This window comes from Oryzias latipes, chromosome 11 (assembly GCF_053564925.1).
Source record: "Oryzias latipes strain Hd-rR chromosome 11, Olatipes_Hd-rR_3.1".
Taxonomy (NCBI): domain Eukaryota; kingdom Metazoa; phylum Chordata; class Actinopteri; order Beloniformes; family Adrianichthyidae; genus Oryzias; species Oryzias latipes.
This window is the reverse complement of record NC_136247.1, coordinates 30,046,462-30,072,691: the sequence shown is the minus strand read 5'-3', so window position 1 is coordinate 30,072,691 and position 26,230 is coordinate 30,046,462. Positions and strand designations below refer to the sequence as shown.

General features: G+C 45.1%; 2 protein-coding genes and 1 long non-coding RNA gene across 37 annotated transcripts in view; 1 reads left to right on the top strand and 2 right to left on the bottom strand.

Moving 5' to 3' along the window:
• Positions 1 to 26,230, bottom strand: part of LOC101162652 (focal adhesion kinase 1) — a 107,273-nt gene that overhangs the window by 14,633 nt on the left and 66,410 nt on the right. For 20 of the 35 annotated variants that reach the window (XM_078955226.1, XM_078955231.1, XM_078955233.1 and 17 more), the window contains 7 exons: positions 5,531 to 5,551; positions 4,836 to 4,933; positions 4,668 to 4,752; positions 4,482 to 4,582; positions 2,840 to 2,955; positions 2,496 to 2,596; positions 2,287 to 2,376 (listed from right to left, as the gene is read on the bottom strand). In XM_078955226.1, the coding sequence (XP_078811352.1) occupies positions 2,287 to 2,376; positions 2,496 to 2,596; positions 2,840 to 2,955; positions 4,482 to 4,582; positions 4,668 to 4,752; positions 4,836 to 4,933; positions 5,531 to 5,551 (612 nt within the window). The remainder of the gene's footprint in view (positions 1 to 2,286; positions 2,377 to 2,495; positions 2,597 to 2,839; positions 2,956 to 4,481; positions 4,583 to 4,667; positions 4,753 to 4,835; positions 4,934 to 5,530; positions 5,552 to 26,230) is intronic. The other 15 variants (XM_078955236.1, XM_078955237.1, XM_078955240.1 and 12 more) reach the window with 1 other exon arrangement.
• Positions 9,625 to 14,853, top strand: LOC144995482 (uncharacterized). Its single transcript, XM_078955205.1, has 2 exons — positions 9,625 to 9,744; positions 9,974 to 14,853. The coding sequence occupies exons 1-2, from the start codon at positions 9,650 to 9,652 to the stop codon at positions 13,509 to 13,511; spliced, it is 3,633 nt and encodes a 1,210-aa protein (XP_078811331.1). The 5' UTR covers positions 9,625 to 9,649; the 3' UTR covers positions 13,512 to 14,853.
• On the bottom strand, positions 21,206 to 21,701 carry LOC144995487 (uncharacterized). The gene is made up of 2 exons (XR_013659010.1): positions 21,586 to 21,701; positions 21,206 to 21,356 (listed from the first exon to the last, which is right to left on the bottom strand). It is a non-coding gene; the product is annotated as an uncharacterized LOC144995487 (long non-coding RNA).

Genomic DNA, 26,230 nt, shown 5'->3' with positions numbered 1-26,230 from the left:
CTGTAATTTCTTCCTTTCAATTCATTCTTCTTTAATGTGACAGATTCCACAATCCTGAAAAGCTGGTCATGAACCAATGCTTCATGCAGTTTGTACCAAAGCTCTGCTGCCCACAGATGTGCCCGTTTAGATTCAATCTGAGGCCCATTGACAACAATCTGCCATTTAATTCATGGCTGTTTAAGCATTCATCGAAGAATCAATGAATCCATTCCTATCCGACCAGATCCATCTGTCTGAGGCACGTTGTTATTCCAGTCGACCTGTCATTAAGAAATGGTTTGAAAATGAAATTAATCCAGAATTGGTCTTGGAAAATATATAGCCCAATATTCCAACAATCTTCCTCTCAACGGGCTTCAGAATACCATCTGAAAATACCATCTGGATTGAGGTACAGTAGATTTATATTACTATAAGGTAAAACCGACAAATCACGGCAGACAATACACACGTGATGTCATCAACACGGATCAGTCCATCATTCCAGTCCAAAGTGTGGACAGACTTTGAATAAAGTCATGTGACCATCCAATTCCCTTTAGATTCTTTGTATGTGGAAAAACAACAGTGGTGAACTTTAGGAAACTAACATGTGAATGGATTTGACATTCATTCTAGTTTACTTGTTGGTTTGGACACAGATTTCATTAACTTGATGATCTGGAAGAAATCCAAGAATCTGGAAAACTGTTCAGTAGCAGGAATTTCTGTCTGGAAGTTTGGATGAAGAGGATCTGGATCCACTTTAGGTCAGAGGATCTGGATCCACTTTAGGTCAGAAGATCTGGATCCACTTTAGGTCAGAAGATCTGGATCCACTTTAGGTCAGAGGATCTGGATCCACTTTAGGGCAGAGGATCTGGATCCACTTTAGGACAGAGGATCTGGATCCACTTTAGGTTAAGAGGATCTGGATCCACTTTAGGTCAGAGGATCTGGATCCACTTTAGGTCAGAAGATCTGGATCCACTTTAGGTCAGAATATCTGGATCCACTTTAGGTCAGAGGATCTGGATCCACTTTAGGGCAGAGGATCTGGATCCACTTTAGGACAGAGGATCTGGATCCACTTTAGGTCAGAGGATCTGGATCCAATTTAGGACAGAGGATCTGGATCCACTTTAGGTCAGAGGATCTGGATCCACTTTAGGGGAGAGGATCCTGATCCAATTTAGGGTAGAGGATCTGGATCCACTTTAGGTCAGAGGATCTGGATCCACTTTAGGTCAGAGGATCTGGATCCACTTTAGGTCAGAAGATCTGGATCCACTTTAGGTCAGAAGATCTGGATCCACTTTAGGTCAGAGGATCTGGATCCACTTTAGGACAGAGGATCTGGATCCACTTTAGGTCAGATGATCTGGATCCACTTTAGGGCAGAGGATCTGGATCCACTTTAGGACAGAGGATCTGGATCCACTTTAGGTCAGAGGATCTGGATCCACTTTAGGTCAGAGGATCTGGATCCACTTTAGGTCAGAAGATCTGGATCCACTTTAGGTCAGAGGATCTGGATCTACTTTAGGTCAGAGGATCTGGATCCACTTTAGGTCAGAGGATCTGGATCCACTTTAGGTCAGAGGATCTGGATCCACTTTAGGTCAGAGGATCTGGATCCAATTTAGGTCAGAGGATCTGGATCCACTTTAGGACAAAGGATCTGGATCCACTTTAGGACAGAGGATCTGGATCCACTTTAGGGCAGAGGATCTGGATCCACTTTAGGTCAGAGGATCTGGATCCACTTTAGGACAGAGGATCTGGATCCACTTTAGGGCAGAGGATCTGGATCCACTTTAGGGCAGAGGATCTGGATCCACTTTAGGACAGAGGATCTGGATCCACATTAGGGCAGAGGATCTAGATCCACTTTAGGGCAGAGGATCAGATCCAATTGGATCATTTAGAATGAACCAAAATCGACCAGGAATCAGACCGGCCACCCCAGGTTATGGTATGAATGGAATCGTTAAGCGAGTCCATGAACGATGGAGGAAGGTGATGCGAGTGAAACGCCTCCATCAACAACAATGAATTTCATTTAGATATTAAAATCAAGAAAAAGCAGAACAAAAACTAATCTCCACTCAAGTCTTCAATTTTATCTATTAACTTACCAGAATGGTGAAGTGTTTAGTTTCAGCTGGTACAGGTGTAAAGAAGTGAGCACCAAACGCTTTACCTGCCGGCTAACAATCCATCCAACCTAGAATTTCATACCTGATCTGCTCTGTGAATGCAGAATCTCTTCCTGACAAAAAGCAGATGATCACTCAGACTCACCAAACATCCACACATCGCTGGCAGACGTGAACCTCCTGAAGTTGATGGATTCAGGAGCCATCCATTTGATGGGGAGTTTCCCTTTAGAGGCTGAACCACACAGATGGGGGGGGGGGGGGGCAGTCTGTCATTAGCTTTTGTCATCAGACCCAGACACTAAACTGGGCCAAAGGCTGCAGTGAAGCCTGAACTGATGTGTGTTTGAATACCTTTATAGTAGGAGCTGTCCTCCATGTACCTGGACAAACCAAAGTCTCCCAGCATCACACTGTCCACTGACGACACCAACACATTACGAGCTGCGATGTCCCTGAAACACCAGAGTTTCTCTATTCCATTACACATTATCTTTAGGACATGTCTTATAAAAAAGCTCCTTTTCTGTTATTCTGCTTTAAACTCTTAAAACCTTTCTGAAAGAGGTCCAGAGCAGCAGTTTCTCTAAAAACCAGACCAAAAACAGCAACATATCCTCCAAAAAGAAAAACCATGACATGGCTTTTCTACAGGTGGGAGTTGGGATGTTTTCCTGTGTGTTTGTGCAAATATTCACCGATGTACAAAGCGTTTGCTCTCCAGGTAGGCCAGCGCTGCACTCAGCTGATAAGAGTAGAGAATGAGCGAGGCCAAGTCCAGACTGTACTTCCTCACCTGGAGGAAGGACCGAAGCTGCAGACACAAAAGCACATGGAGGTCACCTTGTGACACCGTCACATGGAAAAATGAATGGAAGGTACAATGAATGAATAATGAGAAAATGTAGACTATAAGGAGAAAAGAAACTGATTGCTCAAGGGAAAATGCATATGAAAAGAAAATGTGGGAATTATAGCATAAAATCCTGTGTAGACTGCCTATGAATGATTTTTTATTTATTTATCTATTTTTTCAACTTGTCCTGTCCAACAGCTGGGCAGACAGATGAGAGCTGAGGGCCTCTTGTGTTGGACATATTTTACTTTAACAAGAGGGGTTATTAATCTTCAGACAAACCAAAGGTATGTCTGAATAAACCCCTTTTGTAATTGAGGCCAAACTTTATTAATTTCAATCATGTCTGAAAATCTTTGGTGTTGGACCGGACGGAAAAGGAAAGAGGGGAAGAAGAGAGAGGGATGTCAGGGGGGGGGGGGATAGTGAGAGGGGGGGGTAAGACCATGAAGCAGCATAGAGCAGACAGGTTTACTGGTTGTTTATCATTACGGTAAGGTTCAAATGTGGTACAAAAAGGGCGGGGCCTGTTCACACACACACTCAAATGTCATCAACACACCTGCTAGCTGCAAAAATGTCCACATGTCAACATGTACACAAAACAGATAGTGTTCACACACGCATACCTATGCCTTTAAACCAACTAGTGTGAAATCTTTCAGTCATTCTATCACGCATGCCTATGAATGATTAATGGCATCATTGACTATGGGACTTTTTGGCTGGGTAAACAATCATTAGAGGGGATTTGAAGAGAGGAGCGGGAGACGCTGAAGGAGAAGGGCGTGACGGTGCCAGACGCCGAAAGTCTGCAGCCGCAGCTTGTCATCTCTTCATTTATCCACCAGTATTGGAAGAATAGCGGGAGATACTTAATCCTAATCTTCATCTTGGCGGAGCTGTTGCGGGAGGACCGGGTCCCAGAAAGCGGCGTTCTGGACGTGAGGAGCGCATTCGAAGGAGCGGTGTTCGGATTACGCTTGGAAGCGGTGAGACCGACCCTCAATATTCATTTTTTGGATGTGCATATTTTTTTTGGTAAGTCATGGTACCATGCGACGATTGAGACTTCATTTTGTTTTTTCTGAGGAACTTTTTTCCAAACGGATTCTTCAAATATTTTTCCTTTGCATCATATCAGGAGCGGACGGAGAACTATTGACTGCAGGAATCTTTTTTTTTGTTTTGTTGTTGTTTCTTCTTTTTCAGCAGGTTTGTTTGGCTTGAATGTCATGGTGAGGAACCCCCTTAGTAATGTATTAACCAGAAGACCTAGTAAATGTTTTTTGAGCGTTACAACCTTACAAGCAGACGGATCACTAAGATTACTAAGAAAAAAAATCATCATTAGCTTTTCCGTCTGTCTCGTCAAAATAAGAGTTTGCGTCTAATATAAACTAGACGTTTTCAGAGCAGCCAAAAGTCTGACTAACACCAGCGTTGGGTCACATCTTGGAATATGAAAGCTTTGATCGGTTCACCTCTCCAAGAGTGCAGAGCTCCATGATGATCCACACAGGGTTTTCTGTGATCACCCCGATCAGCTTAACGATGTGAGGGTGGTCAAACTGCCGCATGGTCACTACCCCAAGGAAAACACAGGGAGACGGTCAGCGGCTCTGCAGCTCTGATGCCAGCAGCAGCAGACGGATGCTTGCAGATCTTACATGCTTCCTGCAGGAACTTCTCTCTGACGCTGTCCGAGGTGCAGTTCTTGCAGGTTTTAATGGCCACAGCTAGAGCCGGGTTGTCCTGAGCCAAACAGAAAGGAGAGCATCACAGGATCTGGGAAACCCGTTCAGTGTGTGGAACCGGCTCTCTTTGGTCATACATACTGGACTGTTGTAGACTCCTTGGTGAACGTCCCCAAACTGACCCTCCCCGATGCAGCGTCCCAGCTCTATCCTGTCCCTCTGGATTTCATAGTCCCGTGCTGAGGACCACAAGAAGCAGATACACAAAGTTTTTATGAGTTCAGAGTCATCTTCTTCATTTTAACAAGCAGCACAAACAGCTGGAAGCTGAAGCCACAAGAAAACAATATAAAGGGAATATTTTCAGGGGTTTTAGAAGCTGCTTGCTGTCAAATGCAGATTTTTATTCAATGACTGGACTGAGACAAACACCAATACTTAACTGATGCTAAACACCCGTATTTCACAAACAGGTTTTATTATTTTAAATGTGTTGGAAACTCACACGTTTAGATCTTAAACATGATTTAAAAAAAAGAAATACTGAATCCTGTCAATTAAAATGGACTTAAACTTCAGAAGTTTCAAGTTTCTGATGTGTGTTTGGTGTAAAAGTTTAGAAGTGCATTGGCCCTCAAAATGCTTGTCCATTGTGACAGAAGTAGCCGGAAAACCGGAGCTGAAACTGAAATAAATGACCAGGAGGATCCTGCAATGAATGCTTTAGAGAAACCGCAGATTCAAACTAAAAAAGAACAACAATTACAACAAAATGTAATTTAAAACTCAAACTAAAAAGCATTTCAGTGCAGTGTGAACAAGAGAAGAAGATTTACCTTCAACTACTCCATAGCTCACTGTGTTGGCGAAGGAAAACAGGAATAAAGAGAGATGAAGAAGAGATCCAGACAGAAAACACCCAATCAGTTAGAAACACCATCAAGATGTAAAAGATGAACACGGGTTTTGGGATCAGTCTTCTGTTCCTTTGTCCGTTTCCCTTCAGGGTCTCCACAGCCAATCAGCTTCCTCTGTCTGTCCTCTTCATCCTCTACCAGCAGCTACCTTCATGTCTTCATCTTCTGCCAGCAGCTACCTTCATGTCTTCATCATCCTCTACCAGCAGCTACCTTCATGTCTTCATCATCCTCTACCAGCAGCTACCTTCATGTCTTCATCTTCTACCAGCAGCTACCTTCATGTCTTCATCATCTACCAGCAGCTACCTTCATGTCTTCATCATCCTCTACCAGCAGCTACCTTCATGTCTTCATCATCTACCAGCAGCTACCTTCATGTCTTCATCCTCTACAAGCAGCTACCTTCATGTCTTCATCATCTACCAGCAGCTACCTTCATGTCTTCATCATCCTCTACCAGCAGCTACCTTCATGTCTTCATCATCTACCAGCAGCTACCTTGATGTCTTCATCATCCTCTACCAGCAGCTACCTTCATGTCTTCTTCATCATCTACCAGCAGCTACCTTCATGTCTTCATCATCTACCAGCAGCTACCTTCATGTCTTCATCCTCTACAAGCAGCTACCTTCATGTCTTCATCATCCTCTACCAGCAGCTACCTTCATGTCTTCATCATCCTCTACCAGCAGCTACCTTCATGTCTTCATCATCTACCAGCAGCTACCTTCATGTCTTCATCATCTACCAGCAGCTACCTTCATGTCTTCATCATCTACCAGCAGCTACCTTCATGTCTTCCTCATCTACCAGCAGCTACCTTCATGTCTTCATCATCTACCAGCAGCTACCTTCATGTCTTCATCATCTACCAGCAGCTACCTTCATGTCTTCATCCTCTACCAGCAGCTACCTTCATGTCTTCATCATCTACCAGCAGCTACCTTCATGTCTTCATCATCCTCTACCAGCAGCTACCTTCATGTCTTCATCATCTACCAGCAGCTACCTTCATGTCTTCATCATCTACCAGCAGCTACCTTCATGTCTTCCTCATCTACCAGCAGCTACCTTCATGTCTTCCTCATCTACCAGCAGCTACCTTCATGTCTTCATCATCCTCTACCAGCAGCTACCTTCATGTCTTCATCATCTACCAGTAGCTACCTTCATGTCTTCATCATCCTCTACCAGCAGCTACCTTCATGTCTTCCTCATCTACCAGCAGCTACCTTCATGTCTTCATCATCTACCAGCAGCTACCTTGATGTCTTCATCATCCTCTACCAGCAGCTACCTTCATGTCTTCTTCATCATCTACCAGCAGCTACCTTCATGTCTTCCTCATCTACCAGCAGCTACCTTCATGTCTTCATCATCTACCAGCAGCTACCTTCATGTCTTCATCATCATCTACAAGCAGCTACCTTCATGTCTTCATCATCTACCAGCAGCTACCTTCATGTCTTCATCCTCTACAAGCAGCTACCTTCATGTCTTCATCATCTACCAGCAGCTACCTTCATGTCTTCATCATCTACCAGCAGTTACCTTCATGTCTTCATCATCATCTACAAGCAGCTACCTTCATGTCTTCATCATCTACCAGCAGCTACCTTCATGTCTTCATCATCCTCTACCAGCAGCTACCTTCATGTCTTCATCATCCTCTACCAGCAGTTACCTTCATGTCTTCATCATCTACCAGCAGCTACCTTCATGTCTTCATCATCTACCAGCAGCTACCTTCATGTCTTCATCATCCTCTACCAGCAGCTACCTTCATGTCTTCATCATCTACCAGCAGTTACCTTCATGTCTTCATCATCATCTACAAGCAGCTACCTTCATGTCTTCATCATCTACCAGCAGCTACCTTCATGTCTTCATCATCCTCTACCAGCAGCTACCTTCATGTCTTCATCATCCTCTACCAGCAGTTACCTTCATGTCTTCATCATCTACCAGCAGCTACCTTCATGTCTTCATCATCTACCAGCAGCTACCTTCATGTCTTCATCCTCTACCAGCAGCTACCTTCATGTCTTCATCATCCTCTACCAGCAGCTACCTTCATGTCTTCATCATCTACCAGTAGCTACCTTCATGTCTTCATCATCCTCTACCAGCAGCTACCTTCATGTCTTCATCTTCTACCAGTAGCTACCTTCATGTCTTCATCATCTACCAGTAGCTACCTTCATGTCTTCATCATCCTCTACCAGCAGCTACCTTCATGTCTTCATCATCTACCAGTAGCTACCTTCATGTCTTCATCATCTACCAGTAGCTACCTTCATGTCTTCATCATCCTCTACCAGCAGCTACCTTCATGTCTTCATCTTCTACCAGCAGCTACCTTCATGTCTTCATCATCTACCAGTAGCTACCTTCATGTCTTCATCATCCTCTACCAGCAGCTACCTTCATGTCTTCATCTTCTACCAGCAGCTACCTTCATGTCTTCATCATCCTCTACCAGCAGCTACCTTCATGTCTTCATCTTCTACCAGCAGCTACCTTCATGTCTTCATCATCTACCAGCAGCTACCTTCATGTCTTCATCATCTACCAGCAGCTACCTTCATGTCTTCATCATATACCAGCAGCTACCTTCATGTCTTCATCATCTACCAGCAGCTACCTTCATGTCTTCATCATCATCTACCAGCAGCTACCTTCATGTCTTCATCATCCTCTACCAGTAGCTACCTTCATGTCTTCATCATCTACCAGCAGCTACCTTCATGTCTTCATCATCTACCAGCAGCTACCTTCATGTCTTCATCATCTACCAGCAGTTACCTTCATGTCTTCATCATCATCTACCAGCAGCTACCTTCATGTCTTCATCATCCTCTACCAGCAGTTACCTTCATGTCTTCATCATCTACCAGCAGCTACCTTCATGTCTTCATCATCTACCAGCAGCTACCTTCATGTCTTCATCCTCTACCAGCAGCTACCTTCATGTCTTCATCATCCTCTACCAGCAGCTACCTTCATGTCTTCATCATCTACCAGTAGCTACCTTCATGTCTTCATCATCCTCTACCAGCAGCTACCTTCATGTCTTCATCTTCTACCAGTAGCTACCTTCATGTCTTCATCATCTACCAGTAGCTACCTTCATGTCTTCATCATCCTCTACCAGCAGCTACCTTCATGTCTTCATCATCTACCAGTAGCTACCTTCATGTCTTCATCATCTACCAGTAGCTACCTTCATGTCTTCATCATCCTCTACCAGCAGCTACCTTCATGTCTTCATCTTCTACCAGCAGCTACCTTCATGTCTTCATCATCTACCAGTAGCTACCTTCATGTCTTCATCATCCTCTACCAGCAGCTACCTTCATGTCTTCATCTTCTACCAGCAGCTACCTTCATGTCTTCATCATCTACCAGCAGCTACCTTCATGTCTTCATCATCCTCTACCAGCAGCTACCTTCATGTCTTCATCTTCTACCAGCAGCTACCTTCATGTCTTCATCATCTACCAGCAGCTACCTTCATGTCTTCATCATCTACCAGCAGCTACCTTCATGTCTTCATCATATACCAGCAGCTACCTTCATGTCTTCATCATCTACCAGCAGCTACCTTCATGTCTTCATCATCATCTACCAGCAGCTACCTTCATGTCTTCATCATCCTCTACCAGTAGCTACCTTCATGTCTTCATCATCTACCAGCAGCTACCTTCATGTCTTCATCATCTACCAGCAGCTACCTTCATGTCTTCATCATCTACCAGCAGCTACCTTCATGTCTTCATCATCCTCTACCAGCAGCTACCTTCATGTCTTCATCATCCTCTACCAGCAGCTACCTTCATGTCTTCATCATCTACCAGCAGCTACCTTAATGTCTTCATCATCCTCTACCAGCAGCTACCTTCATGTCTTCATCATCTACCAGCAGCTACCTTCATGTCTTCATCATCCTCTACCAGCAGCTACCTTCATGTCTTCATCATCCTCTACCAGCAGCTACCTTCATGTCTTCATCATCCTCTACCAGCAGCTACCTTCATGTCTTCATCATCTACCAGCAGCTACCTTCATGTCTTCATCATCCTCTACCAGCAGCTACCTTCATGTCTTCATCATCCTCTACCAGCAGTTACCTTCATGTCTTCATCCTCTACAAGCAGCTACCTTCATGTCTTCATCCTCTATCAGCAGCTACCTTCATGTCTTCATCATCCTCTACCAGCAGCTACCTTCATGTCTTCATCATCATCTACCAGCAGCTACCTTCATGTCTTCATCATCATCTACCAGCAGCTACCTTCATGTCTTCATCATCCTCTACCAGCAGCTACCTTCATGTCTTCATCATCTACCAGCAGTTACCTTCATGTCTTCATCATCATCTACCAGCAGCTACCTTCATGTCTTCATCATCCTCTACCAGCAGCTACCTTCATGTCTTCATCATCTACCAGCAGCTACCTTCATGTCTTCATCATCTACCAGCAGTTACCTTCATGTCTTCATCATCATCTACCAGCAGCTACCTTCATGTCTTCATCATCTACCAGCAGCTACCTTTATGTCTTCATCATCTACCAGCAGCTACCTTCATGTCTTCATCATCTACCAGCAGTTACCTTCATGTCTTCATCATCTACCAGCAGCTACCTTTATGTCTTCATCATCTACCGGCAGCTACCTTCATGTCTTCATCATCTACCAGCAGCTACCTTCATGTCTTCATCATCCTCTACCAGCAGCTACCTTCATGTCTTCATCATCTACCAGCAGCTACCTTCATGTCTTCATCATCCTCTACCAGCAGCTACCTTCATGTCTTCATCATCTACCAGCTGCTACCTTCATGTCTTCATCATCCTCTACCAGCAGCTACCTTCATGTCTTCATCTTCTACCAGGAGCTACCTTCATGTCTTCATCATCTACCAGTAGCTACCTTCATGTCTTCATCATCCTCTACCAGCAGCTACCTTCATGTCTTCATCTTCTACCAGCAGCTACCTTCATGTCTTCATCATCTACCAGCAGCTACCTTCATGTCTTCATCATCCTCTACCAGCAGCTACCTTCATGTCTTCATCTTCTACCAGCAGCTACCTTCATGTCTTCATCATCTACCAGCAGCTACCTTCATGTCTTCATCATCTACCAGCAGCTACCTTCATGTCTTCATCATCTACCAGCAGCTACCTTCATGTCTTCATCATCCTCTACCAGCAGCTACCTTCATGTCTTCATCATCCTCTACCAGCAGCTACCTTCATGTCTTCATCCTCTACCAGCAGCTACCTTCATGTCTTCATCATCTACCAGCAGCTACCTTCATGTCTTCATCATCCTCTACCAGCAGCTACCTTCATGTCTTCATCATCCTCTACCAGCAGCTACCTTCATGTCTTCATCATCTACCAGCAGCTACCTTCATGTCTTCATCATCTACCAGCAGCTACCTTCATGTCTTCATCATCTACCAGCAGCTACCTTCATGTCTTCATCATCCTCTACCAGCAGCTACCTTCATGTCTTCATCCTCTACCAGCAGCTACCTTCATGTCTTCATCATCTACCAGCAGCTACCTTCATGTCTTCATCATCCTCTACCAGCAGCTACCTTCATGTCTTCATCATCCTCTACCAGCAGCTACCTTCATGTCTTCATCATCATCTACCAGCAGCAACCTTCATGTCTTCATCATCTACCAGCAGCTACCTTCATGTCTTCATCATCTACCAGCAGCTACCTTCATGTCTTCCTCATCTACCAGCAGTTACCTTCATGTCTTCATCCTCTACCAGCAGCTACCTTCATGTCTTCCTCATCTACCAGCAGTTACCTTCATGTCTTCATCCTCTACAAGCAGCTACCTTCATGTCTTCATCATCCTCTACCAGCAGCTACCTTCATGTCTTCATCATCATCTACCAGCAGCTATCTTCATGTCTTCATCATCTACCAGCAGCTACCTTCATGTCTTCCTCATCTACCAGCAGTTACCTTCATGTCTTCATCCTCTTCAAGCAGCTACCTTCATGTCTTCATCATCATCTACCAGCAGCTACCTTCATGTCTTCATCATCATCTACCAGCAGCTACCTTCATGTCTTCTTCATCCTCTACCAGCAGCTACCTTCATGTCTTCATCATCTACCAGCAGCTACCTTCATGTCTTCATCATCTACCAGCAGCTACCTTCATGTCTTCATCATCTACCAGCAGCTACCTTAATGTCTTCATCCTCTACAAGCAGCTACCTTCATGTCTTCATCATCTACCAGCAGCTACCTTCATGTCTTCATCATCCTCTACCAGCAGCTACCTTCATGTCTTCATCATCCTCTACCAGCAGCTACCTTCATGTCTTCATCATCTACCAGCAGCTACCTTCATTTCTTCATCATCTACCAGCAGCTACCTTCATGTCTTCATCATCTACCAGCAGCTACCTTCATGTCTTCATCATCATCTACCAGCAGCTACCTTCATGTCTTCATCATCCTCTACCAGCAGCTACCTTCATGTCTTCATCATCCTCTACCAGCAGCTACCTTCATTTCTTCATCATCTACCAGCAGCTACCTTCATGTCTTCCTCATCTACCAGCAGCTACCTTCATGTCTTCCTCATCTACCAGCAGCTACCTTCATGTCTTCATCATCTACCAGCAGCTACCTTCATTTCTTCATCATCCTCTACCAGCAGCTACCTTCATGTCTTCATCATCTACCAGCAGCTACCTTCATTTCTTCATCATCCTCTACCAGCAGCTACCTTCATGTCTTCATCATCTACCAGCAGCTACCTTCATGTCTTCATCATCCTCTACCAGCAGCTACCTTCATGTCTTCATCATCTACCAGCAGCTACCTTCATTTCTTCATCATCTACCAGCAGCTACCTTCATGTCTTCATCATCTACCAGCAGCTACCTTCATGTCTTCATCATCATCTACCAGCAGCTACCTTCATGTCTTCATCATCCTCTACCAGCAGCTACCTTCATGTCTTCATCATCCTCTACCAGCAGCTACTTTCATGTCTTCTTCATCCTCTACCAGCAGCTACCTTCATGTCTTCATCATCCTCTACCAGCAGCTACCTTCATGTCTTCATCATCTACCAGCAGCTACCTTCATTTCTTCATCATCTACCAGCAGCTACCTTCATGTCTTCCTCATCTACCAGCAGCTACCTTCATGTCTTCATCATCATCTACCAGCAGCTACCTTCATGTCTTCATCATCTACCAGCAGCTACCTTCATGTCTTCATCATCATCTACCAGCAGCTACCTTCATTTCTTCATCATCTACCAGCAGCTACCTTCATGTCTTCCTCATCTACAAGCAGCTACCTTCATGTCTTCATCATCTACCAGCAGCTACCTTCATGTCTTCCTCATCTACCAGCAGCTACCTTCATGTCTTCATCATCATCTACCAGCAGCTACCTTCATTTCTTCATCATCTACCAGCAGCTACCTTCATGTCTTCCTCATCTACCAGCAGCTACCTTCATGTCTTCATCATCATCTACCAGCAGCTACCTTCATGTCTTCATCATCCTCTACCAGCAGCTACCTTCATGTCTTCATCATCCTGTACCAGCAGCTACCTTCATTTCTTCATCATCTACCAGCAGCTACCTTCATGTCTTCATCATCCTCTACCAGCAGCTACCTTCATGTCTTCATCATCCTCTACCAGCAGCTACCTTCATGTCTTCATCATCTGCCAGTAGCTACCTTCATGTCTTCTTCATCTACCAGCAGCTACCTTCATGTCTTCATCATCCTCTACCAGCAGCTACCTTCATGTCTTCATCATCTGCCAGTAGCTACCTTCATGTCTTCATCATCCTCTACCAGCAGCTACCTTCATGTCTTCATCATCTGCCAGTAGCTACCTTCATGTCTTCATCATCCTCTACCAGTAGCTACCTTCATGTCTTCATCATCATCTACCAGCAGCTACCTTCATGTCTTCATCATCATCTACCAGCAGCTACCTTCATTTCTTCATCATCTACCAGCAGCTACCTTCATGTCTTCATCCTCTACCAGCAGCTACCTTCATGTCTTCATCATCCTCTACCAGCAGCTACCTTCATGTCTTCATCATCCTCTACCAGCAGCTACCTTCATTTCTTCATCATCTACCAGCAGCTACCTTCATGTCTTCTTCATCGTCTACCAGCAGCTACCTTCATGTCTTCATCCTCTACCAGCAGCTACCTTCATGTCTTCTTCATCGTCTACCAGCAGCTACCTTCATGTCTTCATCATCCTCTACCAGCAGCTACCTTCATTTCTTCATCATCTACCAGCAGCTACCTTCATGTCTTCTTCATCGTCTACCAGCAGCTACCTTCATGTCTTCTTCATCCTCTACCAGTAGCTACCTTCATGTCTTCATCCTCTACCAGCAGCTACCTTCATGTCTTCATCATCTGCCAGCAGCTACCTTCATGTCTTCTTCATCGTCTACCAGCAGCTACCTTCATGTCTTCATCATCCTCTACCAGCAGCTACCTTCATGTCTTCATCATCTGCCAGCAGCTACCTTCATGTCTTCTTCATCATCTACCAGCAGCTACCTTCATGTCTTCATCATCCTCTACCAGCAGCTACCTTCATGTCTTCATCATCTGCCAGCAGCTACCTTCATGTCTTCTTCATCGTCTACCAGCAGCTACCTTCATGTCTTCATCATCCTCTACCAGCAGCTACCTTCATGTCTTCATCATCCTCTACCAGCAGTTACCTTCATGTCTTCATCATCTACCAGCAGCTACCTTCATGTCTTCATCATCCTCTACCAGCAGCTACCTTCATGTCTTCATCATCCTCTACCAGCAGCTACCTTCATTTCTTCATCATCTACCAGCAGCTACCTTCATGTCTTCCTCATCTACCAGCAGCTACCTTCATGTCTTCCTCATCTACCAGCAGCTACCTTCATGTCTTCATCATCTACCAGCAGCTACCTTCATTTCTTCATCATCTACCAGCAGCTACCTTCATGTCTTCATCATCCTCTACCAGCAGCTACCTTCATGTCTTCATCATCTACCAGCAGCTACCTTCATTTCTTCATCATCTACCAGCAGCTACCTTCATGTCTTCATCATCTACCAGCAGCTACCTTCATGTCTTCATCATCATCTACCAGCAGCTACCTTCATGTCTTCATCATCCTCTACCAGCAGCTACCTTCATGTCTTCATCATCCTCTACCAGCAGCTACCTTCATGTCTTCATCATCTACCAGCAGCTACCTTCATGTCTTCATCATCCTCTACCAGCAGCTACCTTCATGTCTTCATCATCCTCTACCAGCAGCTACCTTCATTTCTTCATCATCTACCAGCAGCTACCTTCATGTCTTCCTCATCTACCAGCAGCTACCTTCATGTCTTCCTCATCTACCAGCAGCTACCTTCATTTCTTCATCATCTACCAGCAGCTACCTTCATGTCTTCATCATCCTCTACCAGCAGCTACCTTCATGTCTTCATCATCTACCAGCAGCTACCTTCATTTCTTCATCATCTACCAGCAGCTACCTTCATGTCTTCATCATCTACCAGCAGCTACCTTCATGTCTTCATCATCATCTACCAGCAGCTACCTTCATGTCTTCATCATCCTCTACCAGCAGCTACCTTCATGTCTTCATCATCCTCTACCAGCAGCTACCTTCATGTCTTCATCATCCTCTACCAGCAGCTACCTTCATGTCTTCATCATCCTCTACCAGCAGCTACTTTCATGTCTTCTTCATCCTCTACCAGCAGCTACCTTCATGTCTTCATCATCCTCTACCAGCAGCTACCTTCATGTCTTCATCATCTACCAGCAGCTACCTTCATTTCTTCATCATCTACCAGCAGCTACCTTCATGTCTTCCTCATCTACCAGCAGCTACCTTCATGTCTTCATCATCATCTACCAGCAGCTACCTTCATGTCTTCATCATCTACCAGCAGCTACCTTCATGTCTTCATCATCATCTACCAGCAGCTACCTTCATTTCTTCATCATCTACCAGCAGCTACCTTCATGTCTTCCTCATCTACAAGCAGCTACCTTCATGTCTTCATCATCTACCAGCAGCTACCTTCATGTCTTCCTCATCTACCAGCAGCTACCTTCATGTCTTCATCATCATCTACCAGCAGCTACCTTCATTTCTTCATCATCTACCAGCAGCTACCTTCATGTCTTCCTCATCTACCAGCAGCTACCTTCATGTCTTCATCATCATCTACCAGCAGCTACCTTCATGTCTTCATCATCCTCTACCAGCAGCTACCTTCATGTCTTCATCATCCTCTACCAGCAGCTACCTTCATTTCTTCATCATCTACCAGCAGCTACCTTCATGTCTTCATCATCCTCTACCAGCAGCTACCTTCATGTCTTCATCATCCTCTACCAGCAGCTACCTTCATGTCTTCATCATCTGCCAGTAGCTACCTTCATGTCTTCTTCATCTACCAGCAGCTACCTTCATGTCTTCATCATCCTCTACCAGCAGCTACCTTCATGTCTTCATCATCTGCCAGTAGCTACCTTCATGTCTTCATCATCCTCTACCAGCAGCTACCTTCATGTCTTCATCATCTGCCAGTAGCTACCTTCATGTCTTCATCATCCTCTACCAGTAGCTACCTTCATGTCTTCATCATCATCTACCAGCAGCTACCTTCATGTCTTCATCATCATCTACCAGCAGCTACCTTCATTTCTTCATCATCTACCAGCAGCTACCTTCATGTCTTCATCCTCTACCAGCAGCTACCTTCATGTCTTCATCATCCTCTACCAGCAGCTACCTTCATGTCTTCATCATCCTCTACCAGCAGCTACCTTCATTTCTTCATCATCTACCAGCAGCTACCTTCATGTCTTCTTCATCGTCTACCAGCAGCTACCTTCATGTCTTCATCATCCTCTACCAGCAGCTACCTTCATTTCTTCATCATCTACCAGCAGCTACCTTCATGTCTTCTTCATCGTCTACCAGCAGCTACCTTCATGTCTTCTTCATCCTCTACCAGTAGCTACCTTCATGTCTTCATCCTCTACCAGCAGCTACCTTCATGTCTTCATCATCCTCTACCAGCAGCTACCTTCATGTCTTCATCATCTGCCAGCAGCTACCTTCATGTCTTCTTCATCGTCTACCAGCAGCTACCTTCATGTCTTCATCATCCTCTACCAGCAGCTACCTTCATTTCTTCATCCTCTACCAGCAGCTACCTTCATGTCTTCATCATCCTCTACCAGCAGCTACCTTCATGTCTTCATCATCTGCCAGTAGCTACCTTCATGTCTTCATCATCCTCTACCAGCAGCTACCTTCATGTCTTCATCATCTACCAGCAGCTACCTTCATGTCTTCATCCTCTACCAGCAGCTACCTTCATGTCTTCATCATCCTCTACTAGCAGCTACCTTCATGTCTTCATCATCCTCTACCAGCAGCTACCTTCATTTCTTCATCATCTACCAGCAGCTACCTTCATGTCTTCTTCATCGTCTACCAGCAGCTACCTTCATGTCTTCATCATCCTCTACCAGCAGCTACCTTCATTTCTTCATCATCTACCAGCAGCTACCTTCATGTCTTCTTCATCGTCTACCAGCAGCTACCTTCATGTCTTCTTCATCCTCTACCAGTAGCTACCTTCATGTCTTCATCATCTACCAGCAGCTACCTTCATGTCTTCATCATCCTCTACCAGCAGCTACCTTCATGTCTTCATCATCTACCAGCAGCTACCTTCATGTCTTCATCATCTGCCAGTAGCTACCTTCATGTCTTCATCATCCTCTACCAGCAGCTACCTTCATGTCTTCATCATCTGCCAGCAGCTACCTTCATGTCTTCTTCATCTACCAGCAGCTACCTTCATGTCTTCATCATCTGCCAGTAGCTACCTTCATGTCTTCATCATCCTCTACCAGCAGCTACCTTCATTTCTTCATCATCTGCCAGCAGCTACCTTCATGTCTTCTTCATCTACCAGCAGCTACCTTCATGTCTTCATCCTCTACCAGCAGCTACCTTCATGTCTTCATCATCCTCTACCAGCAGCTACCTTCATGTCTTCATCATCTGCCAGTAGCTACCTTCATGTCTTCATCATCCTCTACCAGCAGCTACCTTCATGTCTTCATCATCCTCTACCAGCAGCTACCTTCATGTCTTCATCCTCTACAAGCAGCTACCTTCATGTCTTCATCATCTACCAGCAGCTACCTTCATGTCTTCATCCTCTACAAGCAGCTACCTTCATGTCTTCATCCTCTACCAGCAGCTACCTTCATGTCTTCATCATCTACCAGCAGCTACCTTCATGTCTTCATCCTCTACAAGCAGCTACCTTCATGTCTTCATCATCTACCAGCAGCTACCTTCATGTCTTCATCATCTGCCAGTAGCTACCTTCATGTCTTCATCATCCTCTACCAGCAGCTACCTTCATGTCTTCATCATCCTCTACCAGCAGCTACCTTCATGTCTTCATCCTCTACAAGCAGCTACCTTCATGTCTTCATCATCTACCAGCAGCTACCTTCATGTCTTCATCATCCTCTACCAGCAGCTACCTTCATGTCTTCATCATCTGCCAGTAGCTACCTTCATGTCTTCATCATCCTCTACCAGCAGCTACCTTCATGTCTTCATCCTCTACCAGCAGCTACCTTCATGTCTTCATCATCTACCAGCAGCTACCTTCATGTCTTCATCCTCTACAAGCAGCTACCTTCATGTCTTCATCATCTACCAGCAGCTACCTTCATGTCTTCATCATCTGCCAGTAGCTACCTTCATGTCTTCATCATCCTCTACCAGCAGCTACCTTCATGTCTTCATCATCCTCTACCAGCAGCTACCTTCATGTCTTCATCCTCTACAAGCAGCTACCTTCATGTCTTCATCATCTACCAGCAGCTACCTTCATGTCTTCATCATCCTCTACCAGTAGCTACCTTCATGTCTTCATCCTCTACCAGCAGCTACCTTCATGTCTTCATCATCCTCTACCAGCAGCTACCTTCATGTCTTCATCATCTGCCAGTAGCTACCTTCATGTCTTCATCATCCTCTACCAGCAGCTACCTTCATGTCTTCATCATCTACCAGCAGCTACCTTCATGTCTTCATCCTCTACAAGCAGCTACCTTCATGTCTTCATCATCTACCAGCAGCTACCTTCATGTCTTCATCATCTGCCAGTAGCTACCTTCATGTCTTCATCATCCTCTACCAGCAGCTACCTTCATGTCTTCATCATCCTCTACCAGCAGCTACCTTCATGTCTTCATCATCCTCTACCAGCAGCTACCTTCATGTCTTCATCCTCTACAAGCAGCTACCTTCATGTCTTCATCATCTACCAGCAGCTACCTTCATGTCTTCATCATCCTCTACCAGTAGCTACCTTCATGTCTTCATCCTCTACCAGCAGCTACCTTCATGTCTTCATCATCCTCTACCAGCAGCTACCTTCATGTCTTCATCATCCTCTACCAGCAGCTACCTTCATTTCTTCATCATCTACCAGCAGCTACCTTCATGTCTTCCTCATCTACCAGCAGCTACCTTCATGTCTTCCTCATCTACCAGCAGCTACCTTCATTTCTTCATCATCTACCAGCAGCTACCTTCATGTCTTCATCATCTGCCAGTAGCTACCTTCATGTCTTCATCATCCTCTACCAGCAGCTACCTTCATGTCTTCATCATCCTCTACCAGCAGCTACCTTCATGTCTTCATCCTCTACAAGCAGCTACCTTCATGTCTTCATCATCTACCAGCAGCTACCTTCATGTCTTCATCATCCTCTACCAGTAGCTACCTTCATGTCTTCATCCTCTACCAGCAGCTACCTTCATGTCTTCATCATCCTCTACCAGCAGCTACCTTCATGTCTTCATCATCTGCCAGTAGCTACCTTCATGTCTTCATCATCCTCTACCAGCAGCTACCTTCATGTCTTCATCATCTACCAGCAGCTACCTTCATGTCTTCATCCTCTACAAGCAGCTACCTTCATGTCTTCATCATCTACCAGCAGCTACCTTCATGTCTTCATCATCTGCCAGTAGCTACCTTCATGTCTTCATCATCCTCTACCAGCAGCTACCTTCATGTCTTCATCATCCTCTACCAGCAGCTACCTTCATGTCTTCATCATCTGCCAGTAGCTACCTTCATGTCTTCATCATCCTCTACCAGCAGCTACCTTCATGTCTTCATCATCTACCAGCAGCTACCTTCATGTCTTCATCCTCTACCAGCAGCTACCTTCATGTCTTCATCATCCTCTACCAGCAGCTACCTTCATGTCTTCATCATCCTCTACCAGCAGCTACCTTCATTTCTTCATCATCTACCAGCAGCTACCTTCATGTCTTCTTCATCGTCTACCAGCAGCTACCTTCATGTCTTCATCATCCTCTACCAGCAGCTACCTTCATTTCTTCATCATCTACCAGCAGCTACCTTCATGTCTTCTTCATCGTCTACCAGCAGCTACCTTCATGTCTTCTTCATCCTCTACCAGTAGCTACCTTCATGTCTTCATCATCTACCAGCAGCTACCTTCATGTCTTCATCATCCTCTACCAGCAGCTACCTTCATGTCTTCATCATCTACCAGCAGCTACCTTCATGTCTTCATCATCTGCCAGTAGCTACCTTCATGTCTTCATCATCCTCTACCAGCAGCTACCTTCATGTCTTCATCATCTGCCAGCAGCTACCTTCATGTCTTCTTCATCTACCAGCAGCTACCTTCATGTCTTCATCATCTGCCAGTAGCTACCTTCATGTCTTCATCATCCTCTACCAGCAGCTACCTTCATTTCTTCATCATCTGCCAGCAGCTACCTTCATGTCTTCTTCATCTACCAGCAGCTACCTTCATGTCTTCATCCTCTACCAGCAGCTACCTTCATGTCTTCATCATCCTCTACCAGCAGCTACCTTCATGTCTTCATCATCTGCCAGTAGCTACCTTCATGTCTTCATCATCCTCTACCAGCAGCTACCTTCATGTCTTCATCATCCTCTACCAGCAGCTACCTTCATGTCTTCATCCTCTACAAGCAGCTACCTTCATGTCTTCATCATCTACCAGCAGTTACCTTCATGTCTTCATCCTCTACAAGCAGCTACCTTCATGTCTTCATCCTCTACCAGCAGCTACCTTCATGTCTTCATCATCTACCAGCAGCTACCTTCATGTCTTCATCCTCTACAAGCAGCTACCTTCATGTCTTCATCATCTACCAGCAGCTACCTTCATGTCTTCATCATCTGCCAGTAGCTACCTTCATGTCTTCATCATCCTCTACCAGCAGCTACCTTCATGTCTTCATCATCCTCTACCAGCAGCTACCTTCATGTCTTCATCATCCTCTACCAGCAGCTACCTTCATGTCTTCATCATCTACCAGCAGCTACCTTAATGTCTTCATCATCCTCTACCAGCAGCTACCTTCATGTCTTCATCATCTACCAGCAGCTACCTTCATGTCTTCATCATCCTCTACCAGCAGCTACCTTCATGTCTTCATCATCCTCTACCAGCAGCTACCTTCATGTCTTCATCATCCTCTACCAGCAGCTACCTTCATGTCTTCATCATCTACCAGCAGCTACCTTCATGTCTTCATCATCCTCTACCAGCAGCTACCTTCATGTCTTCATCATCCTCTACCAGCAGTTACCTTCATGTCTTCATCCTCTACAAGCAGCTACCTTCATGTCTTCATCCTCTATCAGCAGCTACCTTCATGTCTTCATCATCCTCTACCAGCAGCTACCTTCATGTCTTCATCATCATCTACCAGCAGCTACCTTCATGTCTTCATCATCATCTACCAGCAGCTACCTTCATGTCTTCATCATCCTCTACCAGCAGCTACCTTCATGTCTTCATCATCTACCAGCAGTTACCTTCATGTCTTCATCATCATCTACCAGCAGCTACCTTCATGTCTTCATCATCCTCTACCAGCAGCTACCTTCATGTCTTCATCATCTACCAGCAGCTACCTTCATGTCTTCATCATCTACCAGCAGTTACCTTCATGTCTTCATCATCATCTACCAGCAGCTACCTTCATGTCTTCATCATCTACCAGCAGCTACCTTCATGTCTTCATCATCTACCAGCAGCTACCTTCATGTCTTCATCATCTACCAGCAGTTACCTTCATGTCTTCATCATCTACCAGCAGCTACCTTTATGTCTTCATCATCTACCGGCAGCTACCTTCATGTCTTCATCATCTACCAGCAGCTACCTTCATGTCTTCATCATCCTCTACCAGCAGCTACCTTCATGTCTTCATCATCTACCAGCAGCTACCTTCATGTCTTCATCATCCTCTACCAGCAGCTACCTTCATGTCTTCATCATCTACCAGCTGCTACCTTCATGTCTTCATCATCCTCTACCAGCAGCTACCTTCATGTCTTCATCTTCTACCAGCAGCTACCTTCATGTCTTCATCATCTACCAGTAGCTACCTTCATGTCTTCATCATCCTCTACCAGCAGCTACCTTCATGTCTTCATCTTCTACCAGCAGCTACCTTCATGTCTTCATCATCTACCAGCAGCTACCTTCATGTCTTCATCATCCTCTACCAGCAGCTACCTTCATGTCTTCATCTTCTACCAGCAGCTACCTTCATGTCTTCATCATCTACCAGCAGCTACCTTCATGTCTTCATCATCTACCAGCAGCTACCTTCATGTCTTCATCATCTACCAGCAGCTACCTTCATGTCTTCATCATCCTCTACCAGCAGCTACCTTCATGTCTTCATCATCCTCTACCAGCAGCTACCTTCATGTCTTCATCCTCTACCAGCAGCTACCTTCATGTCTTCATCATCTACCAGCAGCTACCTTCATGTCTTCATCATCCTCTACCAGCAGCTACCTTCATGTCTTCATCATCCTCTACCAGCAGCTACCTTCATGTCTTCATCATCTACCAGCAGCTACCTTCATGTCTTCATCATCTACCAGCAGCTACCTTCATGTCTTCATCATCTACCAGCAGCTACCTTCATGTCTTCATCATCCTCTACCAGCAGCTACCTTCATGTCTTCATCCTCTACCAGCAGCTACCTTCATGTCTTCATCATCTACCAGCAGCTACCTTCATGTCTTCATCATCCTCTACCAGCAGCTACCTTCATGTCTTCATCATCCTCTACCAGCAGCTACCTTCATGTCTTCATCATCATCTACCAGCAGCAACCTTCATGTCTTCATCATCTACCAGCAGCTACCTTCATGTCTTCATCATCTACCAGCAGCTACCTTCATGTCTTCCTCATCTACCAGCAGTTACCTTCATGTCTTCATCCTCTACCAGCAGCTACCTTCATGTCTTCCTCATCTACCAGCAGTTACCTTCATGTCTTCATCCTCTACAAGCAGCTACCTTCATGTCTTCATCATCCTCTACCAGCAGCTACCTTCATGTCTTCATCATCATCTACCAGCAGCTATCTTCATGTCTTCATCATCTACCAGCAGCTACCTTCATGTCTTCCTCATCTACCAGCAGTTACCTTCATGTCTTCATCCTCTTCAAGCAGCTACCTTCATGTCTTCATCATCATCTACCAGCAGCTACCTTCATGTCTTCATCATCATCTACCAGCAGCTACCTTCATGTCTTCTTCATCCTCTACCAGCAGCTACCTTCATGTCTTCATCATCTACCAGCAGCTACCTTCATGTCTTCATCATCTACCAGCAGCTACCTTCATGTCTTCATCATCTACCAGCAGCTACCTTAATGTCTTCATCCTCTACAAGCAGCTACCTTCATGTCTTCATCATCTACCAGCAGCTACCTTCATGTCTTCATCATCCTCTACCAGCAGCTACCTTCATGTCTTCATCATCCTCTACCAGCAGCTACCTTCATGTCTTCATCATCTACCAGCAGCTACCTTCATTTCTTCATCATCTACCAGCAGCTACCTTCATGTCTTCATCATCTACCAGCAGCTACCTTCATGTCTTCATCATCATCTACCAGCAGCTACCTTCATGTCTTCATCATCCTCTACCAGCAGCTACCTTCATGTCTTCATCATCCTCTACCAGCAGCTACCTTCATTTCTTCATCATCTACCAGCAGCTACCTTCATGTCTTCCTCATCTACCAGCAGCTACCTTCATGTCTTCCTCATCTACCAGCAGCTACCTTCATGTCTTCATCATCTACCAGCAGCTACCTTCATTTCTTCATCATCCTCTACCAGCAGCTACCTTCATGTCTTCATCATCTACCAGCAGCTACCTTCATTTCTTCATCATCCTCTACCAGCAGCTACCTTCATGTCTTCATCATCTACCAGCAGCTACCTTCATGTCTTCATCATCCTCTACCAGCAGCTACCTTCATGTCTTCATCATCTACCAGCAGCTACCTTCATTTCTTCATCATCTACCAGCAGCTACCTTCATGTCTTCATCATCTACAAGCAGCTACCTTCATGTCTTCATCATCATCTACCAGCAGCTACCTTCATGTCTTCATCATCCTCTACCAGCAGCTACCTTCATGTCTTCATCATCCTCTACCAGCAGCTACTTTCATGTCTTCTTCATCCTCTACCAGCAGCTACCTTCATGTCTTCATCATCCTCTACCAGCAGCTACCTTCATGTCTTCATCATCTACCAGCAGCTACCTTCATTTCTTCATCATCTACCAGCAGCTACCTTCATGTCTTCCTCATCTACCAGCAGCTACCTTCATGTCTTCATCATCATCTACCAGCAGCTACCTTCATGTCTTCATCATCTACCAGCAGCTACCTTCATGTCTTCATCATCATCTACCAGCAGCTACCTTCATTTCTTCATCATCTACCAGCAGCTACCTTCATGTCTTCCTCATCTACAAGCAGCTACCTTCATGTCTTCATCATCTACCAGCAGCTACCTTCATGTCTTCCTCATCTACCAGCAGCTACCTTCATGTCTTCATCATCATCTACCAGCAGCTACCTTCATTTCTTCATCATCTACCAGCAGCTACCTTCATGTCTTCCTCATCTACCAGCAGCTACCTTCATGTCTTCATCATCATCTACCAGCAGCTACCTTCATGTCTTCATCATCCTCTACCAGCAGCTACCTTCATGTCTTCATCATCCTGTACCAGCAGCTACCTTCATTTCTTCATCATCTACCAGCAGCTACCTTCATGTCTTCATCATCCTCTACCAGCAGCTACCTTCATGTCTTCATCATCCTCTACCAGCAGCTACCTTCATGTCTTCATCATCTGCCAGTAGCTACCTTCATGTCTTCTTCATCTACCAGCAGCTACCTTCATGTCTTCATCATCCTCTACCAGCAGCTACCTTCATGTCTTCATCATCTGCCAGTAGCTACCTTCATGTCTTCATCATCCTCTACCAGCAGCTACCTTCATGTCTTCATCATCTGCCAGTAGCTACCTTCATGTCTTCATCATCCTCTACCAGTAGCTACCTTCATGTCTTCATCATCATCTACCAGCAGCTACCTTCATGTCTTCATCATCATCTACCAGCAGCTACCTTCATTTCTTCATCATCTACCAGCAGCTACCTTCATGTCTTCATCCTCTACCAGCAGCTACCTTCATGTCTTCATCATCCTCTACCAGCAGCTACCTTCATGTCTTCATCATCCTCTACCAGCAGCTACCTTCATTTCTTCATCATCTACCAGCAGCTACCTTCATGTCTTCTTCATCGTCTACCAGCAGCTACCTTCATGTCTTCATCCTCTACCAGCAGCTACCTTCATGTCTTCTTCATCGTCTACCAGCAGCTACCTTCATGTCTTCATCATCCTCTACCAGCAGCTACCTTCATTTCTTCATCATCTACCAGCAGCTACCTTCATGTCTTCTTCATCGTCTACCAGCAGCTACCTTCATGTCTTCTTCATCCTCTACCAGTAGCTACCTTCATGTCTTCATCCTCTACCAGCAGCTACCTTCATGTCTTCATCATCTGCCAGCAGCTACCTTCATGTCTTCTTCATCGTCTACCAGCAGCTACCTTCATGTCTTCATCATCCTCTACCAGCAGCTACCTTCATGTCTTCATCATCTGCCAGCAGCTACCTTCATGTCTTCTTCATCATCTACCAGCAGCTACCTTCATGTCTTCATCATCCTCTACCAGCAGCTACCTTCATGTCTTCATCATCTGCCAGCAGCTACCTTCATGTCTTCTTCATCGTCTACCAGCAGCTACCTTCATGTCTTCATCATCCTCTACCAGCAGCTACCTTCATGTCTTCATCATCCTCTACCAGCAGTTACCTTCATGTCTTCATCATCTACCAGCAGCTACCTTCATGTCTTCATCATCCTCTACCAGCAGCTACCTTCATGTCTTCATCATCCTCTACCAGCAGCTACCTTCATTTCTTCATCATCTACCAGCAGCTACCTTCATGTCTTCCTCATCTACCAGCAGCTACCTTCATGTCTTCCTCATCTACCAGCAGCTACCTTCATGTCTTCATCATCTACCAGCAGCTACCTTCATTTCTTCATCATCTACCA